This window comes from Apiospora hydei, assembly GCF_038363865.1.
Source record: "Apiospora hydei strain CBS 114990 chromosome Unknown utg000009l_segment0_segment0, whole genome shotgun sequence".
Taxonomy (NCBI): domain Eukaryota; kingdom Fungi; phylum Ascomycota; class Sordariomycetes; order Amphisphaeriales; family Apiosporaceae; genus Apiospora; species Apiospora hydei.
The window spans coordinates 119,510-147,250 of record NW_027117368.1 but is presented as its reverse complement, the minus strand read 5'-3'; the positions used below and the strand labels follow the sequence as shown (position 1 = coordinate 147,250).

Sequence of the window (27,741 nt, the reverse complement as noted above, 5' to 3'; positions counted from 1 at the left end):
CGGTTCGTTCGGCAATTAATCGAATCGACTTTCGCAGCGACTGTCGCGCGTGTCGCGTCATCCTCCAGGGAAACGCCCGACCGGTTTAGCTTGCGCTACTCACAAGGTGCTTTTTTTGCCGTCCCTCGAAAAAACCGCCCCGAGGCTTGGACCTGCCGACACCATGGCCCCAGGCCGTCCGCTGAAGCGGCCTGGCGACGCCGAATACGAGACACCCGATAGCCACAACAAATGCAAGCTGCCGAAACTGGATCGCATGGGATCGGGAGGATCAGTAGGATCAGTAGGAGGAGGCGGTGGTGGTGGTAATGGTGGAGGAGGAGGCGCACCGAACGACTTTTCGAGCGTCGTCAAGAGCAAGCTGCAGTCGTACACGAGAACGGGCCAGGCCTGCGACCGGTGCAAGGTGCGCAAGATCCGATGCGACGCCCTGCCCGAGGGCTGCTCCCACTGCATCAACCAGAACCTCGAGTGCTATGTGACGGATCGCGTGACGGGCCGGACGGAGCGTCGAGGCTACATGCAGGAGCTCGAGCGCGAGAAGTCGGACATGATGAGCCACATACGCGAGCTCGAGCAGCTGCTGGGCGTCAACGGCATCGAGGTCAAGACCTTTCAGGGCCGCGCCTCGGCCGTCGAGCCCAGCCATTCGCCCACGGGCAACTACGACTCGATGGGGAACATGGTGTCGTCGTCGTCGTGTCGGTCGTCGGGGTCCATGCCCAGCGGTGGCGGAGGCGGCGTCAACAAAGACAACTGGCAGCAAATGTCAAACTCTGTCTGGGTCAAGGCTGGTAACGGTCAGACGCGCGCCCCGAAAACTCAATTCACCACGGGGGTCTCGCGGTCCATGCTCGAGCCCCGACCGGCCGACTTCCACATTGGCGTCACCACCGACAAGGCCGTCTCGAGCTCCATCAAGGGCACCACCCTGACCATCCTCGGCAGCACCATCGACGTCTGCTCCTTCGACGCCGAGGACATGGACGAGCCCGCCCCCGGCACCCAGCCGCGCTCGGCCCTGTACAACAAGTCGGTGCAGGCGATGATGATGTCGACCTGCAATGTCAATCCGCCCCTGCATGTGGATTATCCGCCCCGGGTAGATGCCTTCACCTACGCCGAATGGTATTTCCTCATCATGTACCCCTTTCTCCCTGTCCTGCACAGGCCCACCTTTACGGATCTGGTAAGACTACAATTATTCCTCTATCACTGCTACATGCTAACTAACTTACCAGCTCACCCGGTTATACGATGACCCCAGCTTCAAACCTACAGTGGCCGAGACGGTCATGGTGCACATGGTCTTCGCCTGTATATATCTACAAATCGGACTGCGGAATCGGGAGAACCCGGAACAGAAGCAGAGGCTGAACGAATTGTCCAATAAGCATTATCACTTTGCCCTCAGCAAGTTCGTCGATCTGACCACCTCGCGGACGTTTGCGGATGTGCAAGCCCTGGTCATGATCGCGGTGCATACGAGGAGCTTCCCCAAGCCAGACTGCAGCGGCATGATGACGCACTACTGTATCGGCCTGGCCACGGAGCTTGGCTTGCACCGGTCTCCCAGGAAGCCCGGCGAGGCGCCAACCCTAGACTCGGAGATGAGGGGGCGCATCTGGTGGACCATCGTCTCCATGGTCGTGACGTTGAACGGTCGCATGGGCCGGCCGATGGGCCTCCGCCTGGAAGAGTTTGACGTGCCCTTCCCGGAAATGATTCCCGATGACATGTTGACTCCGGAAGGTGTTGACACCTCGCGCGGCGGGAAGTGCCAGTACGAGATCGGGATAGCGAGCTACAAGATGTCGGCCCTCTTCTTGGAGATGTACTCGACCATCTACTGCTCCCGCCGAGACCCCGACAGCTATCTCCGCATCGTCGAAGAGCTCGAGGCTCGGCTACAGACCTGGCGAGACGAGCTCCCGCAAGCTCTCCGGTACGTCGAGGGCGGGGACGGCCAGATGCAGGCTCTGTACGTGCAGTACATCGACTGCGAGTTCCGGCTCCTGGTGCGCCACCCGTCGGTCGCCATGACGCAGGACCCCAAAGTGCTGGCGGAGAACACGCGGTTATGCGAGCAGGCGGCCAAAGACATGCTGCAATGCGTCTACAAGCTGTACAAGATCAAGTCCATCGACACGACTTACTACATGCAGTCTGTCTACATCGCGGCCGCCTTCTCATCCATGGCGGCGGTCTGGGAACGGCGACACGAGGTCACGTCGGCGGAGGTAGAGAGTCTGAGGCACGACATGGGAATGTGGCTGGATATCCTAGCCGAGACGAGTAAAATCATCGGTAAGTTCACTTGGCCTCTCTTTTTCCTTTGCCGATTGATGGCCGCTAACATGCCCCAGGCTCCGGCAATGCATTCCATGATGCAGTGCGATCCATTGTGGACAGGACAATTTCCTGGATCGAACGCGACCGGCAACGCAAAACCGCTGGCGGCGTCATAGTACCCGTCAGTCAGGAGATGATGAAGCAGTCGCCCCAGACTCCAACATACACCAGTCTACCCAGCGCACCCGGCAATGCCTCGTCCAATCACAACAGTACCGAGCACTCCAACAGCTCTGGAACGCCCACGACAGGAATGCCGACCTCGCGTAGCAGCTATTTCGGCGAGACCACGACAGACCAGAGCTCGTACCCGCCCATCCCCTACGGTGACTCGTCGGGGCATGGTCCGAACAACATGCAATACGACGGCAACCACCAGTTCATGTATGCCCAGGCGCCCGACCAAGTGACAGCGGCCCACGTGCAAGCACAGAACCAGGCACAGGTCCCAGGCCAGGCGCAACAGAACACGCAACCACCGTCGCAAGCGCAGACGCCAGTGACGGACCACAACCCGCTTACGGCGTTCGCGGCACAGGCCACGCAGATTGCGCAACCCGACATGCTCTGGCGCCAGCAGGCGGCGGCGGCGTCGGGCGGCAATACGTGGCAGGACTGGACCGCCGCCATCGTCGACAACCAGGACCGGTACAGCGCCAACGCCCTCATGTCGCTGGGCCACGGCGCCCGGTCCGGCAGCATGAACGTCAACGATGGCAGCGGCGGCGGCCAGCCCGACCTGGGCGGGATGGGCGTGGGGATGAACGGCGCGCCGGGCGTGCCGGCTACGGCGACGATGCAGTGGCCTTTGCTGCTGTTCCATGACGGCACTAATGTTGGGGGTGCTTGATTCTAAAGAAGATGATGGTCATTTTGGTCTCAAGAATTTACATGTCGATCGCCACCCGTATATCTGCTGCTGCCGACTCCAATCGGGATTTTGCCCGTGGTTGGATGGAGTCGGAGAGCAGGGTTCAGATTAGAGCCCCTGCCAAGCCTGGCTTGGTTTGTGTCGCTCTTATCCGAGGAGCCTCAATTGTCGAGGCCTGTGATGTCCTGGCTACCACAGACTGTCGCTTGCTTGCTAAGCTAGCTAGCTTTCGGGTTACCCAACCGAATCGGAACCTGCCAAGCAAAGAGAGCGACGAGCGCGTCCTTGTGCCACGGACGAGTCAAGTTACTTGAGCTATTTCTGGCCTGTCACCATGTGTGCGAATCTGGCAGATGCCACCGGCTTCCATGGGGCATCGGCTGATTGCATTTGTACTACGGTTTACCACAATTGCGAAGCGAGTCTCGAGGTCACGTCGCCGATTCCATATCACAGGATACCCGATGAAGAGGGGACAACAGACAGTCTGCGGCGAAAACCGACCTGGCACCAAGGAGGATGAACAACCAATGACTACCTTATGAATGGCGCTTCCTAGGTACGCACCCTCGGCTGGAAGATGGAGAAGAAGGCATGTGCCGCCGAGCCGGGCGCGACGACTCTGTGTGATGATGTATATCGTGAACGTGGAGATGGCGTGTGAACGGAAGGACGGGAGCATGGGAGAACCGAAGAGCAGCAAACCGGGTAGTGGTTCAGTCCAGCCCTACTGGCGTCTAGACTCCGATCCAAAAGAAAATAATCCAATCAACTCATCACCGTCGACCTTTTCTGTGACTGTATCACGTTCGGCTGTTTGTCTTTTTCGACGTCCCTTTTTCTTGCTTGTGGTTTGGATTTGGCCCGTTGACTTTCGTGGAACTTGACGGCCAAACACATGCTCGTGAACAAGCTTTTACTGTTCCGTGATTTGGTGTATATAAACGACCCTGAGTTCGTCTTTCTCGGAGTGTAGGAAATCAGCATCACATCACCACTGCGTCTCGCCTGTCTTCAACTTACATCTTTTGCGGAAACCCAGTCTTCCACACACCGTTTACAGACACTTGTCACTTTCACATTCTTTCTGACTTGCACATTCACTCAATCTACGAGAACTCTTCATCAAAACACCAACCGGTTCATCATGCATTTGTCATCTGTCGTCTCTCTCCTCCTCGTCGCTGCCCCCGCGACTCTGCTGGCCTCGCCTATTCAGCAGATGCAGAACCAGCAGCAGGGCCAGATGTCCAAGAACGGCCAGGTCGCTGCCGGCAAGAACGACCAGCAGGGCCAAATGTCCAAGAACGACCATGAAATGTCCCAGAACAGCCACGCTGTCGCCGGGCAGGACCAGGCCGTCACCGGACGCGACAAGAAGCAACAGGGCCAGCAGTCTCAGCACTCGCGCAATGGCCAAGTTGCCGCCGGACAGCAGGGCCAACAGCAGGGCCAGATGTCTAAGGACGACTACGGTGTCGCTGGACAGAACCGAGCCATGACCGGGCAGAAGCAGCACCAGGACCAGCAGTCCAAGAACGACCAAGGTACCATGGGCAAGGACCAAGCTGTCGCCGGGCAGTCCCAGCAGTCTCAGCAGTCTCAGCAGTCTCAGGGCCGCGTTTTTGTTGGACAGAACCAAGCTGTGACCGGACAGCAGAAGCAGCAGCAGCACGGCGACCAGTCCCAGGGCCGCGTTGTTGTTGGACAGCAGAAGCAGCAGCAGCACGGCGAGCAGTCCCAGAACAAGCACGACACCACCGAACAGCAGAAGCAGCAGCAGTCCCACGAGTCTCAGAACAGCCAAGTTGCCTCGGGGCAGAAAAAGCAGCAGGACCGGCAGGGCCGCCAGTCTCAGGGTCACGTCGTCGCCGGACAGAACCGAGCTATCGCTGGAAAGAGCCGTGCCATCGCAGGCAAGGAGCAGCAGTCACACGACCAAGTTGTCGCGGGGCAGCAGAAGCACCAGCAATCCCAGCAATCCCAGAACAAGCAGTCCCAGAACAAGCAGTCCCAGAACAAACAGTCCGAGAACACCAAGGATTCAGCGAGCCAGAAGAAGCAGCAACAGTCCCAGCAGCCTCGGGGCCGAATTGACGCTGAGCAGCAGAAGCAGCAGCAATCCCAGCAGTCCAAGAACGACAAGGTTTCCGCGAACCAGAAGCAGCGCCAGGGCGAGCAGAGCCAGCAGTCCCAGAACAACAAGGTCACCTCGGGCCAGAAGGATCAACAGGGCCAGCAGTCTCAGGAGAAGTCTATCGCTGGGCGCAACCGAGCTATCAATGGACAGAACCGAGCCATTTCCGAGAAGATGCAGCAGCAACAGTCCCAGCAGTCCAAGAATGATCACGCTACCACTGGAAACAAGGAACAGCAGAGTCAGCAGTCTCAGGGCCAGCAGTCTCAGGGCCAGCAGTCTCAGGGCCAAGCTTCTGATGGGCAGAACCGAGCTGTCAATGGACAGAGCCAGGCCGTCTCGGAGCAAAAGCAGCACCAGAGCCAGCAGTCCCAGCAGTCCAAGAACAAGCAAGCCGCCGCTGGACACGAGGAACAGATGCAGCAGTCTCAGGACCAAGCCGTCGATGGCAAGAACCAAGCTGTCTCAGGAAAGAAGCAGTCTCAGCGCCGCGCCATCGCCGAGGGACAGCAGAAGCAACAGCAGCAGAAGCAGAAGCTCCCGATGATCCTTGGAATGAGCCGTGTCAAGAACAACGTCGACCAGTCCAAGAACAAGAACAAGGCCAACAACGTCAAGCGTCACCACATGGACCTCGGCGGCTACTTCGCCAACCAGAAGCACCCGGACTGCGCGGCCAAGGCGTCCAAGTGCAAGAACTGCGGCGAGTGCGTGCTTTCCCTCTCTCCTTCCTCCATTCTCCCTCTCATCAATCCTTGACATGAGTTGCTAATCTTTCCTTACGTAGTGACATCAACTGCAACGAGGACCCCGACTGCGAGTGGTGCTGGAGCTGCGTCTGGACCTCGACTCCCGACGCTGCGTACTGCAACATGACCTCGTCGCGCATGTAAGCGCGATCCCGAGCTCCAACTCTCCAAGTGGGCCATGGCGAGTTGTCGCATGGCCTCGGTCGGGCGTAGGAGATGGAGTGCAGAAGGTCACAGTCAGACCATGATCGTGGGATTCCGGGACGGGGATGAACTGCTGGGTCAGAGCAGATGAGTGTACTGCAGGCTGCGGGATGTGTCGATGGTTTCCTCTTATTCGTGACTTATGTGACTTTATTTCTTATTGTCGTTCACTTCTAAGCAGCTCTCATTGAAGATGACTGGTTCTCGTCACTCGTTGAGCTTGGGTATTCCTATCAGCACAACGGGCCGGAGGTATCTGGGAGGATAGGGAAAGGGTACCATGTTCGGATCCTGGCATATGAGCCTGAAAAGTTTCTTTGATTTGTCATAGATTGTTATTGCACTCAACCGTTCCCAGCGAACCGCGCATGTCCCGTCTTGACTTGTGATGTCCCTTGTTAAGACTCTATTGACATATTCGGAACGATGGACGTATGTATGGTGTTCCTTTTCTAGGCAAATACTGACACTGCCCGGCCCGCAGTCTGTGAAGGACGTCATGTGGATCACTTACTGCAAACGGCGGTATGCGCTCATCTGTTATTGGAGCCAATGAGCAATCTCTGAAGCTACCGCCAGTTCGTGCCAAACCCACTAAAGCTACCGCCAGTCCTCGAGCTCAGTGAAGTCGGGCTGAATGGCCGATTCGTGGCCATAGCATAGCCCCGCAACCCCGACAGGTTGGTCGCGTCTACTGCATGACTTCCCATTCCCGCATGAGCCGCAGGTACTGCATCGCTATTTCGCCCAATAGGCAAGGTTGCTTATTCGAAGGGCCTCTCTTTCGAGAAGTTGGCACTGGACTCAAGGTCAATTATCGATGTCGTCTCTCTACATCTAGTTTTAGCTGCATCAAGGCACAACAGTCACTCACTGTCCATTAGTATATATAAGTCGATCACTCAACTGGAGCATGGCCCTTTTCCCATCATGTCTCTCCATTGCACAATTCCCCGCAGACAGTTCCTCAAGTTGTTCAACTCTTCCAGCCTTATTGCATCTACGCCATGTCTATTTCAACCGAAGTCATCGTGGCACTAGCCCTCGGCTTACCCTCGCTGCTCGTGGCGGCCGTGGCGCTGTGGATCGCCTACCTTAGCTACGCCCACTCTCGCAAACCACCACCATTGATGAACCGCATCCCATCGTGGCCATCGCAATACCCCTTACTAGCGCCGGGCGGCACATGGACCAGCAGTGGCTTCTCGTTCAACGGCGGCCTTATGGCACCCCAGGCCACTGCCCGATACCGTATAAATGGATGAAGCTCCGGTCTCAGTGATGCAACCCAAAGTAGAGGGTCTTGCGGGGTGAGCACTTATCCACCTGTTTCCGGGGTACACCACTATAAGTGCAGCTATCCACAACTGGCAGCACTGCGGCCGGCTACTGGTCGGCTCGTGAGCGAATAGCTTCCAATGGCTTTCCAACTAATGAATGTCTAGGCACTATATATACAGTTGTTCTCATGTGCGAATTTGTATCGATATATCCGCAGCTTTGACGCCCCCATGGGCGTCGGTGGTTTATTCGAGATAGAGAGTTCGCCTGGCGTCTCGGTTCAAGAGTGGGGTGAGGTGTAAGCACGAGCACGGAGGGACATGTCAGAGTTCTAGAGTCAAGTAAATAATGGTAGCTATATGATATAGGGAGAGGCCAGTCACTGTATTCTATACGCTTTACTTCAATATCATGGCCGTGCCGTGCTTGTGACCAATCACTTACTGGCAAGTAACCTGGTTATTGGCAGTTACCCGATAGACGACGGCAGCACTACAATTTTTAGGAGTCAGGAGTTAGAGGCTAGCGCCAAGCGCAACACCTTAGCTTGACTTCTTCATCCGCTGCACGCTGGAAGCACAACAAGCGTTGTATTTACTTATACCAATCAGTCGAATAAAATACGTCGGTCTGAATATATATTCACACCGCCTAATTGCACTTCTTACTGGCCCGCATAGATCACTGGTGGTGTCCGTTGAAGCAGGCAGGCCTCGGAGACTGCCGGACCTTGGTTGGGCACCTTGGCATAGCCCACGGGGAGGGACCCTTTTTATAAAAGAATCGCCACGCCACTTACACCACTTACACCCACCTCTTACACCTGCAGCCTACGATCAAAAACGTGATGACAGCTCCCGCGTTCTCGCCTCTTCTTAAAATGCCGTGCCCACGCCCGCCCCTTCTATCGAAAGAAATCATCCAATACCATTTCTTCACTCTATCTTCCAATACTGTCCAGCTCACGTCCTATTCTTCCCGTCCCGCTCCACATAATGCTCTCGACCGAAATTGTTGTAGCCCTGGCTCTCTTCCCCATCTACAGCCCGCATCCCGTCGTGGCCTTCACCATACCCATTGTTGACCACCTCAGATGCCTGGGCCAGCAATGGTTCTCCAGGGTTTATCATTCCCCAGGCCGCATTCCCCGGGTCGATCCGGCGCCGAGTGAACGGATGAAACTATGTTTTAGCGGGCAGCTAGTGATTAAGCTTAACTGGGGTTTGGGGTGAGTGGCCCCCACTTGCGCACTTACACAACCGGCTGTTAAGTCTTGCTTGCTAACCCCTTCGTCCTAGCAGATTGTTTTGATAAAAGACCAGGTGCTTATATGCATTGGCGAGTCGGGTCACTGGATGTTGCTAGAATTTTTGATGTTGGGCGAGATCTGGCTGGCCTGTTTTATACGTTCGAAGATCAATCCCGTATGTCTATTCCAGGAGCAACCTCAATCGATGAGTATTAGAAGTTGTCACATAGCCGCCAAGCCCTCGACCGGTGCAGCATTTCGTGAAACTATCTCTGAGATAGCTGCGTAGTTTACCCACTCTTGATGAGTGGTCTGACCCATTGTCAAGTCTGTCTGGCATACTACGCGAAGACGCCACGCTGAATGTAGCTGAACCATCCTCACACATTGGTCATGATGAATATGGCGCAGTGGTCATACGAACCTATCGGCTACTTCTCCCTACACAAGTGTAATCTGGCAGCTGGCCATGACCTGCCAGCTCTTCATGTCCTCCCGACTTGGTGCTGGGCGAAATTTACATTGCCACCGCCAACTACGGTCAGCCGATTCCCCAACAAGCACAATTCCAGGCCGATGGTACAGACCCCATTGGGATGGCTCGCTACGTGAAAGCTTTCCACCACTCACATGCACAGCTACTGGATGAAACACGTGAGAATTGCTCTACTGTATGTAAGAGGCCCGCCGGAAACCGGAAACCGGACTTCGTCGGAGATCGTAGCATTGGGAATCTGACCAGAACTGAACATATATGCGGCCTAGGTATCTAGGCCTGTCTTCCGCACCGTTTTCGTTCTTGAGCCTCCCTCGATCCCTAAAACCGGCGGTCGTTACTACATCGTGCACGTGTATGAAAACTAGACGGTATGCACTGTACTGGATGATATTAGGAATCAGAAAGACTACATGACTATATAGGGCAGGCCATATATTTTAGAGGTATGCGCCCCGTCCCTACGCGATAAACATTAGTAGTCATTATTTCGCCTGCTCGGCTGCCCTTTTCATACCCCATATTCATAGCTTGACTATGCTCACAACCGAAGTAATCGTCGCGCTAGTCCTGGGTGTGCCGTCGCTGCTGATAGCTGCTGTGGCGCTCTTGGTCGCCTACCTCACCTACGCCTACTCTCGAGAGTCGCATTCTTCCTTAGCTACAGTCCGGGTTCAGTCATGGCCCGCATACTATCCCTCATTAGTCCCGACTGCTGGCTCGTGGGCGAGAAGCTATGGGTTTTCGTTAGTCACGGATGATGGCCTGATCGTCCCGCAGCCCGCATTTCCGGTGTCGCTTCGGCGCCGTGTCGACGTGTGAAGACTGGCAGCTAGGTACGGGTATTAGTGGAACTCCAGACAGTGGATTGCTAGAGGTGAGTGCCCACCGTTTCCGTGTAGCATATGCGTGCTTGTATTCACACCATCCATTTGAATCCTGCTTACCAGCCCTCTAGCCTGGTAAATTGTTTGAAAGCGAGACATGGCCAACTGGCGTGTAACCTCGTTACGGTTTTGAAGGAAGTAATGCTGGTTGGTGACTTCAACTATAATAGCGAAAGTAGCTGCAGGCTCTGTCTGGCTAGCTGAGAGAATTTTAATCCATGGGTGCTGTACTGGGTTCTCGACTAGCCAAGACGAGTAGCAATATAGGCTTTAGACCATATATATTTCCTCGTGTCAGTTGGAAAGTCGGGTTTAAATCAATGCATTAGGAAGACTCGCTGCAGTTAGCTGTGCCATATAAAGTTTCTGTGTCTAAACTGCTCCCCATACTCAAGTTACAACACAATAGCTGTAATGCCGTTTTTCTGAAAACTGCCTTTAAGTCTAATACACGAGATGATTGGCGTAAATACATACCCCACCTTGCCCAAAGCGGAAAAAACGGGACTGTTTTTGTAGCTTGCCATCTACTCGCTTAAGTCTCCTCCTGAATCACGGTTGATGTCTACTTTCTATCTTTCAACGACCCAAACATCCCCCGCATCCAGGTACACTAGGACTTACCTTGTAGCTCCTCTACCTAGCGCATGAAACAGTGACATGTTATTGGCTGTATCTTCTACCACCTTGCCCAACATGTCTAATTCCAGCACGCTTTCCACCGAAGTGATCGTTACGCTGATCCTCGGTGTTCCTTCATTATTGTTCACTGCTACAGGGGCTTGGATTGCCTACCTGGCCTACATCCGCCCTCGAGAGCCATATGCTTCTACACCTGCAACCCACACCATCCCGGCATTGCATGCGCATCACCATTACCACTTACAGCATCTCGCTACTGACTCACGGGCCGCGGAAAGGAGAGGTTCGCTGGTTACGTCCACAGATGAGGGTCCTTCCATCCCGCAACTCGTGTCTTATGGGTCGCCCATTCGGCGCCGTGCAACGGGTGATGCGATGTAGTGGAACTCCCGACAATGGGACGCCGGAGTGAGTATCCACCAACTCCCGGGCGGCTCATGCAATGTATTGACACCTTCCTCGCAGACAGACGATTCACGAGACGGAGCGTAACAGCTTGGCCGGCGACACTGCAAGTCAGCCTCAATCGCAGATATTTCCTAAACTTTGTAATGACCGACTTTGCCGGGTGTATTGCATGGGGGTTGTCCGCAGTGCTTAGCTAGTGATGGATTTAGCTGAAAGTCACCATCGGCTTCTTGTTAGTTGATATGTAGAACCTGTTGCATGGATGGATATGGGATTGGTGGTTTTGGGGCCCTGGGTGTAATAGGATGCGATACTCCTAAAACTTGGCGTTCGTTGCTCATCACCTTCATCCAATTGACCTCTTGCCAACAACGTGATCATGGTGTTTATCATGATAACGAACCGCACTTCAATGCTCCCTTTCGATTTCGGCAGGAGCCAAGGTGTAGCAGCTCCACGTCATCGCGTTGAATGATGTAGCTTTAAATCTAGTCAATATAATTGTATGGCTTCTTCGAAGCGAAGGCAGCATTTCTCGGGAGAAACAGAACGTACCGATGCGGTGCTGGGGCCTAGCACCCTGTGCGTTAGCTGCTTTTATCTCCGACGGTACAGGGGAGAGATGTGGCTAGGCACTAACTATAATAGAATAGACAGACCCGCCTGGACGGCGTTTGTTCCGGGTGAACAGACCGACATGCAGCCCTTTGGCGAAGACTGCCCAATCATCTTTTTGGGTGTAATGCCCTCTTCAGAGCCTGCCTGAAGACTAGCCTTTATTCCCGGGAATGATCCTGGGATGATGTCCACGCTCCATGCGTTCTTGAAGGCCCAACATGTATGTAAGTAAGTATAAATAAGACTCTTAAACGCGATGCATCTGTTCACGAATCTTTCAACTCCTCTCTCCACATACCCGATATACCTCTCCGCTGATAGCGACAACGTTTCTATTCATGTCAATCACCGAATCCATGCTTTCGGACGAGGTCATCGTTGCGCTTATTCTTGGCACTGCTTCGCTCTTGGTCGCTAGCGTGGAGCTCTGGCTCACCTTTCTGACTTACACTCGCCCTCGGGGACCACCATCCCCAGTTCATACCTCTACTTCGCAGTCTACGCAGTCAGATTAAGAATCCATGTCGTTAACTGGCTCATTCCAGAAATGCAGGGGCTATCCCGTTTTCCCCCCCAAGGACAGGCCCTGCTATCCGACCCAATGGCACACCAGCGCGGGAGATCGGCGCGATTAGATCAGATGAAGCTCCGATGTGTTTGTTAGTGGGACAACGGTCACCCCAGGTACTTCTGTAAGCATCCACTTATTCCCCGGGATTTGGCATACCCCCACTACTGCGAACACTAGACTTACACATGCTTGCATCTTGACTTTGACAGAGAATTTATGACAGACTCGGGCGCGACGTTTATTGATACTGAAGCTTCTGTTCTGGCCGGAGGACGCGAACCTCGAGGAATTGGTCTGAGGATTACTGACTGGAATTCGAGATGTATGTATGGGCGTGGGCAGAGCCTTGTCGCAATGGTTATATATACGGGCAACCGACTTTACCAAAGTGCCATGTTGACAAGGCAATCGTGTATGCATTTATGCCCTCAAGTGGCTTAGCTCGATATCAAGGAGACACTGATGACAGCAGTAGCTTTCGCGGTATTTAATAAAGCTGATTGGCGTGTCCGCTTCTATCATCGCCGGCCACAGCTCGCCTCTACATAGATGTCATATCCCTCCTTCGCGCGTACCGTCTATCCAGTCACGCGCGCGGTGGAGAGCGGTAAGAGAGCCTTGGGGAAGGAAACACTCATCCCACCCACACGAATGGGCCTGTCAGCCTCCACGGGCCGTGTATGATGTATTCAGCGGTCTGTTATCCAACCCCCGCCATACGCCAAAACTCGCCCAGTTCATGACGCCGGCCAATCATTTAGCTCGTCGTCCGCGCTTGACCGCCCGTAGCACCCTGACCGCATTTGCGGTAACCCTTTGATATCCGTTTAACAGGTTAGAACTGCATGTAGTTTCTTCTGTTTTGGGAAATGCGCCGGCATGGTGATTGGCCGCCCTAGGGGTTCCCCTCCATCTTTTGTTTCTTCGGTACGGCTCCGGCGACAGCATGCCCAGGGCCGAAATTCAAGTAGACGGGGCATTTAAAGATCCGTCGGGGCGACGATTCCAGTGCCGTGTTGAAACCCACTCCCCTTCTCCTTTTCTTTTCTGTTCTAGCTTCAATTCCAAGTCTTCCAGGTGGTATTATTCGTATATGGCTATATATATAGAATTTGTTTTTTCTAATTGCCACAATGTTTTCTCCCGAAGTCATCGTGGCCCTTGCTCTCGGCATCCCGTCCCTGTTCGTCGCCGTGGCAGCGCTATGGATCGCCTATCTGACCTACACGCGACAATCCCCACCACATGTGAACCGCACTACGTCCTGGCCGCCTTTTTCATATCCACCACTTTCCCCAAGCGGCGGCAGCTCTTGGGCCAGTAGTGGGTGCTCCGTCGGTGACGATGATCCCGCCGTGCCCCAAGCGGCATTCCCGGCAGAAGGCCAACCGGTCCGCCGCCGCCCGGTTGAGCTCGAGTCTTGAGCGACGGGCTTATAAGTGATCAGGGGCCAGGTGAGCATTTCGCAGAGCGTTCCGTTCTGTTATAAACACACTCAGAAAACTGATCTACCCCCAGTGGTTTTCTAGGCTCGTGATTCAGAGAAGTCATGACAGTTCTCAGGGATAGAATTTATAGACAGGGAACATTAAAAGGCGTAACTCGGGTGATGTTGTGGCCTTGGCTGTTGCTGGAAGCCACAAGTGGCAGGCTTTCGCAGCTCAAGGAGAGCTCAAACCAGCAGTTACGTTGATATTAATTTCAGTCTACGTGTGTGTTCAATTGCTGCACGGCGTATTGGAGATCCAAGCAGACATTCTCATCTGTTTATGAAGATTGATTTACAGGTAATGTACATAGTATTATGCCCACTCACGCTCAGTATGTCGTGTGCGACATGAGAGATAGACCATCCACCGCCAACACCCCCGAACCATAACTACTGCTACAGTACTCCTCTCCTCAAACATCTTTCCGCGATCCTGGCAACCTCGGAAAAGGGGGTTTCGTCCTCATCTCATTTCATGCATATACATGCTGCTGCCCTGCGCCCGCTTTCAAAGATGCTTCCCACACCCACCATCAACTTGATCAACCTATAATCAACAAGGGAGTAGAGAGATCAAAAACAGAGTAGGAGGCGCTGTTCGTTTTTGCGGTTCGCTTTCTTGGCTGGCCCTCGCTCGCCCCCTAAATCGAGAGAATCGTAGCACCACACCACACCACAGCCCCCGTTTTTACACCGACCCCGCCATTGTTCGTGGACCATGTGTCGTTTCGTTTCATATTAGTACAAAGATTTTTCGTCCTTCGAGCAGAACTTTTTTATTTCTTCTCGCCGCCGGTAGGCAGGAACCAGCCGGTCAGCGACCCCTTCATGCTGGCCATGGCCTCGGCCTGGGCCTTCTCCTGCATCTGTTGCTCCTCCTCGAGCCACTTCTTGCCGTTCTTGCGGATCTCCTCCTCCATCATCTCGTAGTTGCGCTGCCCCCGCTCGCGCGCAATGTCCTGCAGCATCTTGCCCTGCGCGAACGCCTCGCTCGGGTTCACCTCGCCCTCGGGCACGACCATCATGCTCATGTTGCTGGGCTTCAGGCCGAGCATCGAGCCCAGCGAGGCCATGCCCGACTTGTGCTTGGGCTTGCGCGCCTGGAACTCCTTCTCGAACTGGGCGCGCGCGATGGCCTCGCGGCGCTGGAACTCGGTCGGGATGTGCTTGCCGTCAAAGGACTTGAGCACCTCGCGGACGTCCTTGTACTGCATGGTGTGGACGTACTCGAGGAAGGGGATCAACGAGACGAGCTCCTTGTCCTTGGGGTCGCCGGTCCACTTGGGGAGAACGATGGCGTTTTCGGGCTGGTTGCGCACGTGCCTGGCGTTGGTATCGACGATGACGACCTTGGAAAGGTCACGGTTGAGGTAGGACAGATCCTTGACAATCTCGCCGTCCTCGTACTTGGTGGCTTCGCGGAACAGCGGCCAGACGATGAAGCGGAAGGGGTCCATCTTGCGCACCAGAGGCTCGCCCATAGCGAAGGGGACGGTGGTGAAGAGGACCAGCTCATAGTACTGGCTCAGGTAGTGCAGGAAGTAGTCGGCGCCGGGTCGCTTGGCGATCCTCCAGCCGTGCTCGCGCGTCCACTCGCTGTGTACCAGCATATCCTCCAGACTGATGCACAGGGTGTAGGGGCGCTCGAACATGGGGTCGGGATCGGGCAGCAGCTTCTCGAACGTGGGCTCGTTGTAGTAGCTCAGGGTGTCGCCGGTACGCGCGCGGAAACGCTTCCACCACAGGCCGGGGTACCAGCCGTTGGGGATATCCTGGTGCGCGGGGGCCTCTTCCTCGTCCCAATCCCGGCCCAGGAATGCGACACTGGCAACGGCCAAAAACAGGGCAGCTCCATAGGCGTAGTTGGCCATTTGGTTGCGCCGCCGGTCAGTAGACGAAACGTATGCGGAGGCGGGGAGCTCGCCCTTGCCGCGACCTCCGCTCGTGGCGGGTTCCTCCTCCAGCTCCTGCAGTGCGGATTTGTTGGTGGCGCCCGCCTTTTCGAACTCGAGCGTCGACGGGATGCCTTGCGTCAAGTCGGGGAGGTTGAAAGGTTTTTGAGGTTCTGTGGTTTCGGAGGAGGGCGCATCTTGGAGCTTGGGGGCGGACTCGGCCTCGAGCGGGTCAGGGCCGTCGGTCAGAGGTTTCGAAGTCGACTGCGGGTCGGTAGGTTGTTGTGAAGAATTTGATGGCTTGGGGCTGCGCTTGTCTGCCAGACCTCGCATCCATAACGAGGACGAGGGGACTGTGATTCTGGAGGCTGCCGGCGTCCGCAGAGCTGTCCTAGTGAAAGCGGGCGAGCGCGCCGAGCGCAATAGAGCTCTCGACCACATGCTGGGTAGGAATCTGGTCGCACCAATGTCCCCAAGACAAGCCGAAGTGGGATTAATAAGAGATTGGAATCCGTCCAACCCAAAAAGCCGAAGCTGGCAGCTGACTGTAGTTCTGACGTAGAAGAGAAATTGGGCTGGTGTACAAAAAAGAGGTTGCGTCAGTCAGTCAATTCGGGTTGGCGTTGCAAGTCTACGAGCTTCTGTCCAGCTCTCCCTCCTCTAAATTTTATTCCAGCCACAGGCCCCGGTCGGGTTTGTTAGTTGGGCAGATAAGCTAGTGCTGCCACCCGCTAATCGGCGGGCTTCAGGCCTCTGGGCCTGTGCTGCACCTTATCTCTCGATGACGATCGTACCATCATCAGCCACAGCCCTCACGTCATTCCACTTTCTCGTCGCCGCAGCAGCTTCCATGGCTTCTTCTTCCAAACAGGTACTGTGCAATTCCACCGAGAGAGTTCCTAGACGTCTGGGAATCAATTGATTCTTAGGATGAGTGGGATGATTTCTAATGGGCCTGAATAGTTCTATCCGTCTACATGTAGCCCATCTGCCCATTACTCAGGCAAGATGACGGGAATTGAGTGGCAAGTGTCGGAGGTGCTACCCTTCAAGCTTTTCAGCGGCCGAGAGCCTCCAATTGTCGCCCGTCACCCAATCGCATGCCGAAGCAACCACTAAGTAGATGCTAAAAGAGAAGCGCCCCGCCTTATTTGCCATCATCTGACCCGCTCTGCCAATCACCGACTTACCCCAGACTTTGGACTTTTGCCGTACAAAGGGTCGAGATTGCAACTCAATCTATTCACTTTTGCCTCTTACTCATCTGCCTCAACTCTTTCCGTCGTATCCTGTCCTGTCTCTTATTGAATCCTTTCCCTCCTCTAGTCCATAGTGCTTCGCTGGAGTTGTATCTTCGCGACCCGAACACCGCTGACACTGACTGACACTGACTTGAGCGACACCCATCGCCCGTCTCCGCCGACACTCCCACTTATCCCACCCAGACCCCTACAACCATGGCTGCTAAGGGAGCTGCGTTTTAGAGGGTGGTTGTCATTCGTTTGAGAACATCGCGATGGCACCACCCTCGGCATGCCTCGTTCTGTTCCAACTTCAACGACTACACTAGACACAAGATTCAATCAAGCAACCCCAGATACATCCTACACGATCCGTATCGACCCTGGGCTACTACCTCCGATAAGGAACTGACCCCACCATCATTCCACCCGCGAAACCGACCGATTCATCGTTCACGTTCGCCGCCTGCATCCAACACCCAGTCAGTACATACTGTAACTGCACCCACATTCGACAGCCGCCATGCGACGTCCTTCTACAGGAGCGAAAGGCTCGCGTGCCTCTGGCACCAAGCCCGGCCCGACTCCCGTATCGTCCTCCAAGAATGCGACAGGAGCCGAGTCCGACCCAGTCTCGGCCCTGACTCTCAACATCAGCGACCTCACCATCGACGTGCCGATCGAGAACGCCCCCAAACCGAAGCGCCGACCCATCGTCCCCTTTCGGTTCTTGGATCTGCCCTCGGAACTGCGGATCAAGATTTACGAATACCATTTCGACAATTTCGGCGAGATCCTGGACCTCGATTTCGAGAACTACAAGCGCTACCACAAGAGACTCGGTCTTCTCCGGACATGCCGCCTCATCCACCGGGAGGCTAGCTATGTATTCTACAGCACACACCCCGTGCGCCTCTTCCCCATCTACGGCAAATTCTTCAAGGCCAAGAAGCCCCTGCTCGCCCGGATGAAGCCGAACCAGCGCTCCATGATCAACACGCTCGAGCTCCGCCTGGGACCGGGATGGAACCGACCTCCCCGCGGCTGGGTCGTCAATGAGGGGCTCGGCCTGAAGGACTGCGTGTCCGCGCGCCGGGTCAAGGTTTTCGTCGAGTGCGACCCCTCCAACGAGATGTTCAAGGGGTTCCGCCACTCCGACGGCTTCTACGAACGGTTCTCGCGCGAACTTTTGGCTGCCGTCTTGGACGATCTGCCGCAAGCTGTGACAGTGGAGTTCGACGCTAACCCTTCGGTGAAGAAGAACGGCGCCATGATGAAGGCCCTGCTCGAAGCCACTACGGCCAAGGGTTGCGACCTAGCCTGGGGCCCCGAGAAGGGCTGGGACGACGGCGAGGAGAAGGAGGACGAAGTCAAGATCATCAGCTATGGCGAGATCGGCTCGAGAATGGCTATGAACGCCCATGTGCTGATTGACTCGAGCCACTCCGGGGAACACGGAACGAGCGTTTTGGTCCTGGCCTAGGAGGAGCAGCAGCGACTGTCCTCTCGGACTATGGAGGTACAGGCTATCAAAGGGCCAAAAGAGAATACGCGGTCTATAGACTAATTGCTTTTCAGGGGAGTTGATACGACTCACCACATTCACGAGTTATGGATTTTGGAGGTCTAGCGAACCACAGGACACTCGTTGGACGGTTTACTGACAGGAAAATGTTTTAATGTTACTTTACCAAGCCCCAATGACTTATATGATTGACCTGTCTTAGAAACGCACACGCATGTACACTGCCTGAATTGCCTCATAATTGACCTGTCGAGACTATTTCCCGCAACGCCATGATATCAAAACGAATCACACGAAACATATGAGTTTCCCAATTCAGTGGCCGCACTGCCCGAAACGCTGGAGAGCCTTGCTGGCCTTCTCTGCCCCCCTTTACTCAATATGAAAAACAGCGGCCAACCCCCGAAAGAAATCCGGGACCGCGCCCCTCAGGGAAACCCTTTTTCTCGCTCTACATCTCATGAACACAGAGGTTTTGGGCATGAGAACTTCAAGTAAGCTCTTCTCGCCCGAGCCAACTTGCACATCCGTCGTCTCCCCGTGGCCCTATCGCGGTAGTAGTGTCGACGACTGCGTAGTAAGGACTCTGGGGCCCCATGCAAACGATGCAATTCCCACATCGTTCCTCTCGTAAAACCGGCTCACTCGTGGAAGTGGATACTGGCAGAGGAAAGGCTACTGGGGCCAAGCGCCCCTTCCAGCTTCGCGTTGACGTCGAGCAGATGACCGGCTCCCTGGGCGAACTGCGTCGCCTCCGTCTAAGTGTACTGCGAGTTGGGCGGACTTGGTGACTTTCAGTTCGCCAAATCGCGCGTTCTCGCCGTCGAGGGGCTGGTCATACTCGGCTGCTGCTTGACGGCGCTCGCGCTGGAGACCAAGGTCGCCTCTTTTCGAGTGGAAGGCGGGCATACGTGCTGCATCGCCTCCGGCTCGGCTTGCCGGGATGTGTGCCTTCCAAACAGGACATCAGTCAGTGATGAGACCGACGGCAAGGGACACAGCGCGACCCAACACCCGAAGGGGTCCGGAAGGCCTTGGTGGCCAGCAGACCGGGAATCTCGCAAGGCGCGCCGCCCCTGGGGCATTTTCGCCGCCGGTAACTCCAATCCCGCAGAGCAAAGCTCAGTGTGGCTTCTGTTGTCTGTTTTGCAGCTGCCACTCAGCACCCGTGGGCGGCGTGGTTGAAGGAGCGAACCACGTCCATGCGCCGACTGATATCTATCCCGTATTAGAGAAATACCGGAATAAGCAAATGTGAAACACTTCATGAACAGATGAACGGATTAGTTACTCATCGACCATGCAGCCAGGTATCCCACTATATCCCGTTGCCGGGAATCGAATTAGTGAACTGTACGACCCAAGAGCTTAGTCCAACTTACTACGAGTGTGTCCCATTTCAGCATGTTAGATAATCTCGAGGTCTCTTATTTCGCATTCCCCGAGAAACTCGAGTACCCTTTCCAGTTCTGTTGGTTTGCCCCCAGACCAGTCTTGGTAGACCTCAAAACGACCTATTCGAATAAATCTTACTCCATCATCCGCTGGATGGGCGATTAGTCCATAAGGGATTCCTTTGTCCCGATAAAAGGTCCCAATGTGTATGAGAATACAATCCTCAAGATCAGACTGGTGGCTATTCTTGAAATCCAACACAGCATCAATCCAGCCGTACCCTCCCGGATAAATGTAATTTATATTGGTGCCATCCCTGGAGAAAACCCAGGTCCCAGACCTTGCCGAGTATACTCGTGTTCTGACCCGGAGAGAGGCACTTTCCAGCTCACCGCACTTATCGGCGCCCTTGGGTGTACATTCTGCGCTGAGCTCCTGGCACACATTGAAAATGTGGTAGCCCCCTTGGATGTACTGCACTTCGCCACGACCCACCCAGCTCCATGACGGACCAATGTATGGGTCGGTACTGTTATAGGAAGACAAGAGAGTCTCCAGTGACTTGAGGGCAGGTTTGCGGCTGACCCAACTGAGACCAAGCGCTAACTCCTGCTTCCATAGTCCGGCAACATAATCGTCTTTGAGTAGGGAAGCGAACGTGTGTGCAAGACCAGACAAGGACGGAAAGGCATCTGTCCGTTTCGTCATTTCCCGATCCCCATACCTGTTCACAATCGTTTCGTACCATGCGTCGTAAACTTTCGACTTATTGCTCATTTGATGAAGTTCCTTTAGTTCGAAGGCATCTCGTACGGATGTAATAGTTGAATGGTATGATGGGACCTGCGATGCATAATACTCTGAGTGGTTGTACTGCCCGCAGTTGAAATGTAATCCAGATGTGGTGAAAAAGAGTAGGCGCGTAGACATCCTCATTTCTTGAAATGTCCATGCCCTCGTGTTCCATTTACTGTTCGCCAAGCTGAATGGGGCCTGGTAATAAAAACCGAATTCACTGCCGCAAGACCATCTGATGGGCTGAAAGAAGTAGGTGCCGCCTGTCCCGGACGGGTCAGATACGGGATCCGTAGGCACTTCGATCGGTGCAACAAAGTCTCGCTGTAAGTATCCTTCCTCGCAGGAAGACGACGATGCGGCACAGGCAGTGAGATAGGCGCCGCTGTATATCTTGCCCATGACTTCTGCCTGTGATTCCCAATCACTGTGATCCAGCTGACGGATGCATAACGCGTCGATCCAGACGTAAGGGATCGAGAGAGCCCTTGCCAACTCTATCGTATCTTTCTGTGTGGCTGATAGAATATCTTTGGAAAAGCCCTCTTTGAGTGTCTGTTCGGTGTCGTGCGTGAGCAAGAACTGTGTTTTACCTCCCCAGCAGTAACTTAGTGCCATGTATCTTCGGTCTGGCTGCGGTTCACTTAAGGGTGCGTTCATTTCGACTACCCTGGGGCGCTCGCTCAATGCGTCCACTAATCTAGTCGGTGTGAACTCGGGTGTCTCGGTGTTGTGATGAGAGTGAAATTTTGAACAATGGTCCAGAGAACTCTGGATAAGCTTGACCGGCCCTTCTGCGAGCACTGACGCTTCGATCTGAGATGAAAGATTGTACGATCTTGCGACCTCTTCTGTTACCAGGCCTTTTGTTTAGAAACACAGCAAATTGAAATAAACCGAAAAAGGAGCACTGAAATGACTTACGTGATCTAGAAGATACCGGAAGGAACACCATGACTGGGAAACATGTGGAGTGCCAAAGCTCGATTCGCAGAACCCTCCCATCGCGAACTTGATCCCTTGGAGCCCACCATTTGAATGTGAGCGTGACCGAGTTGACTGCCAAGCTACCGAAGTCCGACTTTACCTCCTTGGACGTCAAAGTCGTATTGAGGAGTTGGCAAAAGTCGCAGCCAGTCTTTCTGATAGACTCCTGTAAACCCGGGAATAAAGGCCATACATCATCTCGCACATAGTCAAGGACTAAAGTAAGGCAATAATTGTGTACGTCTAATATCCAACTATCCGTATCCGTTGGAAGTCGCAAAGCCGGCCGACAGTCGTCGCACAGAGTCGCAACGCCGTTGTTGGGTAGAGGTAGACTCATTTTCCAGAACGCACTAGATGCACGGATGAGATACACCGAGGAAGAGCTGAAACGGACCCTGCGCGTGCAATATTGTGCGAGTTACTTTGTAGAGAGACTGAGTTGCGTTCTTACGAAGGGAAATTTTCTGGATATCTCGATTGAAATACACCCGGCCATGTGCGCGCCATAAGGCTTTATGTGGAAGGGAGTCGCGGGGGCTATACAGGCGGGCAGGTTTTCGACTGGACCATTCAACTACCGACAGTTACCTGTATGCCCTTCGGGTCTCGGGGTTGGCTTCTATCCAGCGCTGGTAGGGTCCTGCTTCAGTTCGCTTACTCCGGCCTCATCTTGGCAAGAGTCAATGCTACGCCCGGTTAGTAGCACAATCCTATGGCGGAATAATAATCAGTGGACAAGTATCTAGACATTACTTCAGTCGCATCACTTCGAATCATGTTGAGACCACGGTTTGTACGCATCTGTTGATGTGTACACATTGATGCCTATCTTTATGTTTCAGCCTGGGCTATCTCTCTCGCCACCACTTCTTCACAATAGCGTATGTAGCTTTGGTCTATCAGATTATCTCAAAGTCTCTGGATCCGTATTGCCCAAAGATCTCACGAATATCCGCAATGTCCTGCTCCGACGACTCGAACCAGGATGTGAAGCGACCTACGCGAATGAACCGTGTCCCTTTTCCCTTCGCATCATCCTCATCATCGGCGGGGTGGACAATGAGGCCGGCCAGCTTCCACAACTCGTATTGATGGCAATAGTAACTTGCCATGAGGATGAAGACGCAGCCTTGGAGTGCTGCTGCGTCTTCTGCTTCTTCTCCCTCTTCTCCTTCTTCTTCGGCCTGGTCCTCGTCATCATCGCCTTCGTCGTTTTCGTCTTCAGCGCCAGTCTGAAAATCGAAAACGCACCGAATCGAGGGACTCCCCGCCTCCCGCTGCAACCGAAAGTCCGCCACCGAGTCGTCCCAGTACTCAGCCGGCCAGCACCCGAGCGCGGCCGGGTACGCGCGGGCCCTCACATGAAGCGAGGCGCTCAGCAGCTCGCCGCACGGGTCGGAGCCCTTGGGCACGCAGACGGCGCTCAGGGCCTCGCACTCGTCGACGAAGTCGGGCAGGTAGAAGCTGCTCGTCTCCTGGTGGACGATGCCGCGGGCGACCCAGGTCCACGAGGGGCCGATGTAGGATGCTGCTGGTCCAGGGTCGCTGTAGTAGGACACAAGCGACTCGAGGGTGCCGTCCGGCTCCTCGCACCTCCCACAGCAGCCCCGACGCCAACCTCTTCGCCCACAATCCAGCGACGTACTCGTCCCTTAGGAGCGGCGCAAACATATGCGCCAAGCCCGACAGCGAAGGGAACGCGTCCGTCGGGTTCGTGGTTTGGCGGTTGCCGTACCCCATGACGACCCAGTACACCCACTCCTGGTAGATCTCGTCCGGGTCCTCCATTTTCGATATCTCCTCGAGCCCAAAGTTGTCCTTGATGGAGTACTTGCCGACCTCGGCGAACGTCTCCCGCTCGAGCGCGTAGGGGTACTCGGAGCGGTGCACGCGCTCGCCGCACACGAAGTGCATGCCTGACGTGGTGAAGTAGAGCTTGCGCGCCGACATCATCATCTCCTGAAACGTCCAGGCGCGGGTGCTCCAGTGGCTGTTGCCCAGGCTGAACTGGCCCCAGTTGTTGTTATTGCTACTGCTGTTGTTCGTGTCCTCATCATTCTCATCTTCATTATTTTCCGCGTCATCGGACCGGAACGACCACATCAGGGGCTGGAAAGCGTACGTCCCCCTTCCGCCCCTGACGGATCCGCCACCGGGTCGACTGGTATTGTGATGGGGACCACGGAGTTGCGGTCCAAGTACCCCTCCCCCGCACGACGCCGACGCCACTGAGCACACGGTCAAGTACGCCCCGCCGTACACGCGCCCCATGTTCGCCGCCTCGGCCTCCCAGTCCGCCCGGTCCCCCTGCCGGATGCACAGCGCGTCGATCCACACGTAGGGGACCGACAGCGCCCGCGCCAGCGCCACGGTGTCCCGCTGTGTCGGCGCGAGGCTCTCTGCCTCCAGCGAGAAGCCGGCTTGGAGGTCTGCCTCCGTCTCCCGCGTGAGTAGGAGCTGCGAGGCGCCGCCCCAGCAGTAGCTTAGGGCCAGGTATCGCCGGTCCTCTTCTTCATCCAAGGGCGCGTTGCTGAGCTCGACGATGCGGGGAAGCTCGCCTCGTACGTCGATTAGTCTAGTCGGAAGGAACACGGGCGTTGCTGTCGTCTTGGTTTCGGGGCGCGAGTGTTCTGCGCATTCGGCCAGCGTGGTTCTGAGGAACTCGACCGGCGCCCTTTCCAGAGCCGACGATTCGACCGGCGGAGGGAACAGGCGCGATTTCGTCACCTCTTCTAGTAGGGGGATATACTATTCAGCCATACTTGTGCGGAGGAGAAAAAAAAGGATAGGTGATGTAACTAACTTACCTGACCGAGAAGTCACCGGGAAGGACAGCACGAGCAGCCCATCGTCGAACGGCGGCTCGACCTCATACTCCCAATCATTATCCCAAACCAACACCTGGAACAGCCAGCCGGCGACAGATTCGTCGTCATTGACTTGCGCTTGCGCCAGCCACCGCACGCTCAACTTCAGCGCCCCGACGACCTCCGTCTCCTCGAGCCACTGCCTCGCCTCCGCCGACGCCAGCGCCGTCGTCGCGAGGAACCGGCAGAAGTCGCAGCCAGTCCCCGCGATAGAAGCGTGTAAGCCCGGCAGGCCCGGCCATTCGTCGGTGCGGGAATAGTCGGGGGCCGAAACACAAAAGTCCCCGGGTGTGTTTTTCCATAGGGCAGTCGTGCCGCTCTCGGTTCCGGGCCCTTCTCCTCCTGCCTCCGGCTCTGTCCTCTTGGATGGCAGCCAGGGGAAGTCGCAAGGGCGGCTTGCACAGCTCGCATAACACCGCGACGCCGTCGCTTTGGTCCGAGCCCATCTGAATTGGGTTCTTGGGCAATTGAACCGAGTTCTTCGACAGCTATATTTGGCTCGGGTGGTTCGTGTGCTCTACTATGTAGTCTGAAGGCTCGACATAGGATCATGGACCTTTGGAACAAACCAAGACGCGACACATAATGAGGCCAGACTCGCTCCGGGGGCGGGCTGATAGAAATAGATATGTCGCGAGACAGGCGGGGATGATGTTGGGGGATCGGCCCATTCCAAGCTCGTCGACCTGGGTAGTTCGGAGACGATGTAACGGGGTACCGGGGCTTCCACCGAGTTTTGGTATAGTGGTTCTGTGTGTGCCAAGTATAGTGAGATCACTAACACCCATCACTCAAGTAAGCACTAGCCTCGAATGATAGACATCGTGGGTCGTTTCCCAGTATCGATGCTTGGTTGGTCCTTGGTACTCGATAAGTCGCCTATTAGTGGACATACAGCTGGTTGCCCCGAGCGCGCGTCACTTGGTTGTCTTATATCGCTGATCGTGTCGTGCTCGAGTCATGGTTGGTACGTGTATATGTGCATTTGTGTCTGTTCTGTATGACCACCTCAATACACACCCAGCTATGAACCACAAACATGGCTAATGCGCCCTCTGTCTCTTTCTTCCGAAAAGCAAATCCTCATGTATCGCAAGCAATGCAATCTATAGCAGATGGCTAGGATCAAACTCCGAAAATATAAACGCCGGTTTGGCTTCCCCCGACAACTCCCCAAAGAAATCCGGAACACCCCATGTGTAGTGGTAAAAGCAAATAGTACCGCCTGCCTTTCGCTCATGATTCTTTCAATGTCAAATATGCCTTTTCCATCATCTCGTCATCATATGCTTGGTCTCTGACTCAAGTCGCCCAAGTCAGAAGATTTAGGCGCGAGCGCCGAATCCAAACGCCGCCCGCACTCTGCGAACAACCTCGCCGAACATGGCGTCGCGCCCATCCTTAGTCCGCTGCACCGCGTCCCGGTTCTCGCGCGCGCGGCGGAGGAGGTACTTCATGCACTCGCCGGTCGAGCCCCAAACAATGTACTTGTACGCGCGCGTCTTCTCAATACCACCATCGCGGACCAAATCGCCCTTCTTGACCGCGACCAGCTCACAAGAAACCTCGTCGGCCATGCCCTGCAGCTGGGCAATGGCAAGCTCGCGGGTACCCTCGTGCGCGGGGATCGCGTCGCGGATGGCGCGGGCGCGGCGCACCGAGGTCTGGTTGTGAGAGCCCAGGACCAGGGAAACGAGGGGGAAGGACTCGGAGGGCTTGGTAGACTCGGAGGGAGTCAGGACCGTGTTCCACTCGCGGCGGATCAGCGCCTCGGTGATTCCATCGTAGCACGCGTCAGTGTCCTCCCTTGGTATCGTGGATGATTTCGCGGGGGTCAGAGCCCAGGTAAGCACCGCGCACGAGCTTGACGCCCAGTGTAAAGTTGTCCTTGCCCGCGAGGGCCAGGTGCTGGGCCAAGGTGGCCGGGCAAGACTTGAGGTAGGCCTGGTACGTGCCGTAGATGAGCGCGTGGCCGGGCGTCGTGTTGTACTTGCGCTGGTACTCCATGGTCCAATCATCAATACCGCGCTGGACGGCGTCCTGCTCGGCGTCGAACAGCAGCGGCACGTCGCGCTCGCGCGCCAAGTCGCAGATGGCGTCGATGGCAGAACGCAGCTCCTTGGGCGGGGAAGGCGGTTCTTGAGCGCGTAGAGCGCCTGGCGGCCGGCGCCGCTGAACTTGAGCGCGACGAAGTCGCCGGGGCTCGCGAGGCGCACCGTCTCCATGGTGCCGGCGGCCCAGGGGACGACCTCGTTGCGGACGCACTCCTCGGCGGCGGCGCCCGTGGGCAGGCCGTCCGACTCGAGGCCCTGCTGCTGCTCCTTGGTCAGGACGACCTCCTTGGCGTAGCCGAGGATGACGCCGGTGAAGCCGATGTTCTTGAGACCCGAGATGGTCTGGCGGACCTCGGGCGCGCTCTCGCCGGCGCAGAACTGGGCGTAGAAGGTCTTCTTCATGAAGAAGCGCAGCAGCGGGTTCTTGTCCGGGTTCAGGATCGGGTTGCTCGTGTGGGCCAGGATGCCCATGACGGCCAGCGACGGCGGCAGCAGGATGCGGGACGATGAAACCGTCGTGGTGAAGAGTGTGCGGATGACGGTGGAAAGAGGGAGGACGGCGAGAGGTGTCTGCTTCATCGCCATGGTGTTGGCGTCTTCAGTTGCTGCGGGTGTGATGAGGTTGCTGGTGGGCGATGCCAGGGAATCCGCTGCCGACGGGGGCGCACGCCGTTTTGAAGAGGTCTGCATTCCCCTTCGCTGATGTGTTCTATTCATGGTGGCCGTCATTCTGTGCATGGCCATGACCCGTGTGACCAAGAGGCCACATGATGCCGTGTTTGGCACTCTTCGGATGGCAGGCACGACCGTAGGTCCGCCCAACACCGTGACTTTGGACATGATCAGTAATACGTTCTGTGGTCTACAAATGGAGGAGGTAAAACTCGAGGTGCGGAGTAAGTAGGAGTAGGAGTAGTAGTAGTAGTAGCGCAAAGTAGTCTGGAGGGTATAGATGGTCTTGTTCTGGTGGCAACGACAAAGAAACAAGGGCTATGCCAGCTGACGAGGAAGATGCAACAATAGTAATA

General features: G+C 55.5%; 10 protein-coding genes across 10 annotated transcripts; 6 read left to right on the top strand and 4 right to left on the bottom strand.

Annotated features, from left to right (window-relative positions):
• Nucleotides 1-163: 163 nt before the first annotated feature.
• On the top strand, nt 164-3,202 carry PG997_011768 (uncharacterized protein; the record flags this gene model as incomplete). The annotated part of the gene is made up of 3 exons (XM_066816083.1): nt 164-1,189; nt 1,242-2,307; nt 2,367-3,202. 3 exons carry the CDS (start codon nt 164-166, stop codon nt 3,200-3,202), a joined length of 2,928 nt encoding a protein of 975 aa, XP_066661775.1.
• A 1,168-nt stretch (nt 3,203-4,370) lies between these two features.
• PG997_011767 (uncharacterized protein) lies at nt 4,371-6,253 on the top strand (the record flags this gene model as incomplete). Its single annotated transcript, XM_066816082.1, has 2 exons — nt 4,371-6,067; nt 6,148-6,253. 2 exons carry the CDS (start codon nt 4,371-4,373, stop codon nt 6,251-6,253), a joined length of 1,803 nt encoding a protein of 600 aa, XP_066661774.1.
• A 1,067-nt stretch (nt 6,254-7,320) lies between these two features.
• Nucleotides 7,321-7,578, top strand: PG997_011766 (uncharacterized protein; the record flags this gene model as incomplete). Its single annotated transcript, XM_066816081.1, has 1 exon — nt 7,321-7,578. One exon carries the CDS (start codon nt 7,321-7,323, stop codon nt 7,576-7,578), a length of 258 nt encoding a protein of 85 aa, XP_066661773.1.
• Nucleotides 7,579-10,922: 3,344 nt separating this feature from the next.
• Nucleotides 10,923-11,249, top strand: PG997_011765 (uncharacterized protein; the record flags this gene model as incomplete). Its single annotated transcript, XM_066816080.1, has 1 exon — nt 10,923-11,249. The coding sequence occupies one exon, from the start codon at nt 10,923-10,925 to the stop codon at nt 11,247-11,249; it is 327 nt and encodes a 108-aa protein (XP_066661772.1).
• Nucleotides 11,250-13,598: 2,349 nt separating this feature from the next.
• On the top strand, nt 13,599-13,889 carry PG997_011764 (uncharacterized protein; the record flags this gene model as incomplete). The annotated part of the gene is made up of 1 exon (XM_066816079.1): nt 13,599-13,889. One exon carries the CDS (start codon nt 13,599-13,601, stop codon nt 13,887-13,889), a length of 291 nt encoding a protein of 96 aa, XP_066661771.1.
• Nucleotides 13,890-14,730: 841 nt separating this feature from the next.
• PG997_011763 (Mitochondrial import inner membrane translocase subunit TIM50) lies at nt 14,731-16,287 on the bottom strand (the record flags this gene model as incomplete). The annotated part of the gene is made up of 1 exon (XM_066816078.1): nt 14,731-16,287. The coding sequence occupies one exon, from the start codon at nt 16,285-16,287 to the stop codon at nt 14,731-14,733; it is 1,557 nt and encodes a 518-aa protein (XP_066661770.1).
• A 1,323-nt stretch (nt 16,288-17,610) lies between these two features.
• On the top strand, nt 17,611-18,570 carry PG997_011762 (uncharacterized protein; the record flags this gene model as incomplete). Its single annotated transcript, XM_066816077.1, has 1 exon — nt 17,611-18,570. One exon carries the CDS (start codon nt 17,611-17,613, stop codon nt 18,568-18,570), a length of 960 nt encoding a protein of 319 aa, XP_066661769.1.
• Nucleotides 18,571-19,287: 717 nt separating this feature from the next.
• On the bottom strand, nt 19,288-21,757 carry PG997_011761 (heterokaryon incompatibility protein-domain-containing protein; the record flags this gene model as incomplete). The annotated part of the gene is made up of 3 exons (XM_066816076.1): nt 19,288-19,563; nt 20,146-21,665; nt 21,727-21,757. The coding sequence occupies 3 exons, from the start codon at nt 21,755-21,757 to the stop codon at nt 19,288-19,290; spliced, it is 1,827 nt and encodes a 608-aa protein (XP_066661768.1).
• A 934-nt stretch (nt 21,758-22,691) lies between these two features.
• Nucleotides 22,692-25,105, bottom strand: PG997_011760 (uncharacterized protein; the record flags this gene model as incomplete). The annotated part of the gene is given in 4 exon segments (XM_066816075.1): nt 22,692-23,375; nt 23,386-24,524; nt 24,600-25,018; nt 25,074-25,105. 4 exon segments carry the CDS (start codon nt 25,103-25,105, stop codon nt 22,692-22,694), a joined length of 2,274 nt encoding a protein of 757 aa, XP_066661767.1.
• Nucleotides 25,106-25,984: 879 nt separating this feature from the next.
• On the bottom strand, nt 25,985-27,553 carry PG997_011759 (uncharacterized protein; the record flags this gene model as incomplete). The annotated part of the gene is made up of 3 exons (XM_066816074.1): nt 25,985-26,461; nt 26,520-26,831; nt 26,876-27,553. The coding sequence occupies 3 exons, from the start codon at nt 27,551-27,553 to the stop codon at nt 25,985-25,987; spliced, it is 1,467 nt and encodes a 488-aa protein (XP_066661766.1).
• Nucleotides 27,554-27,741: the final 188 nt, after the last annotated feature.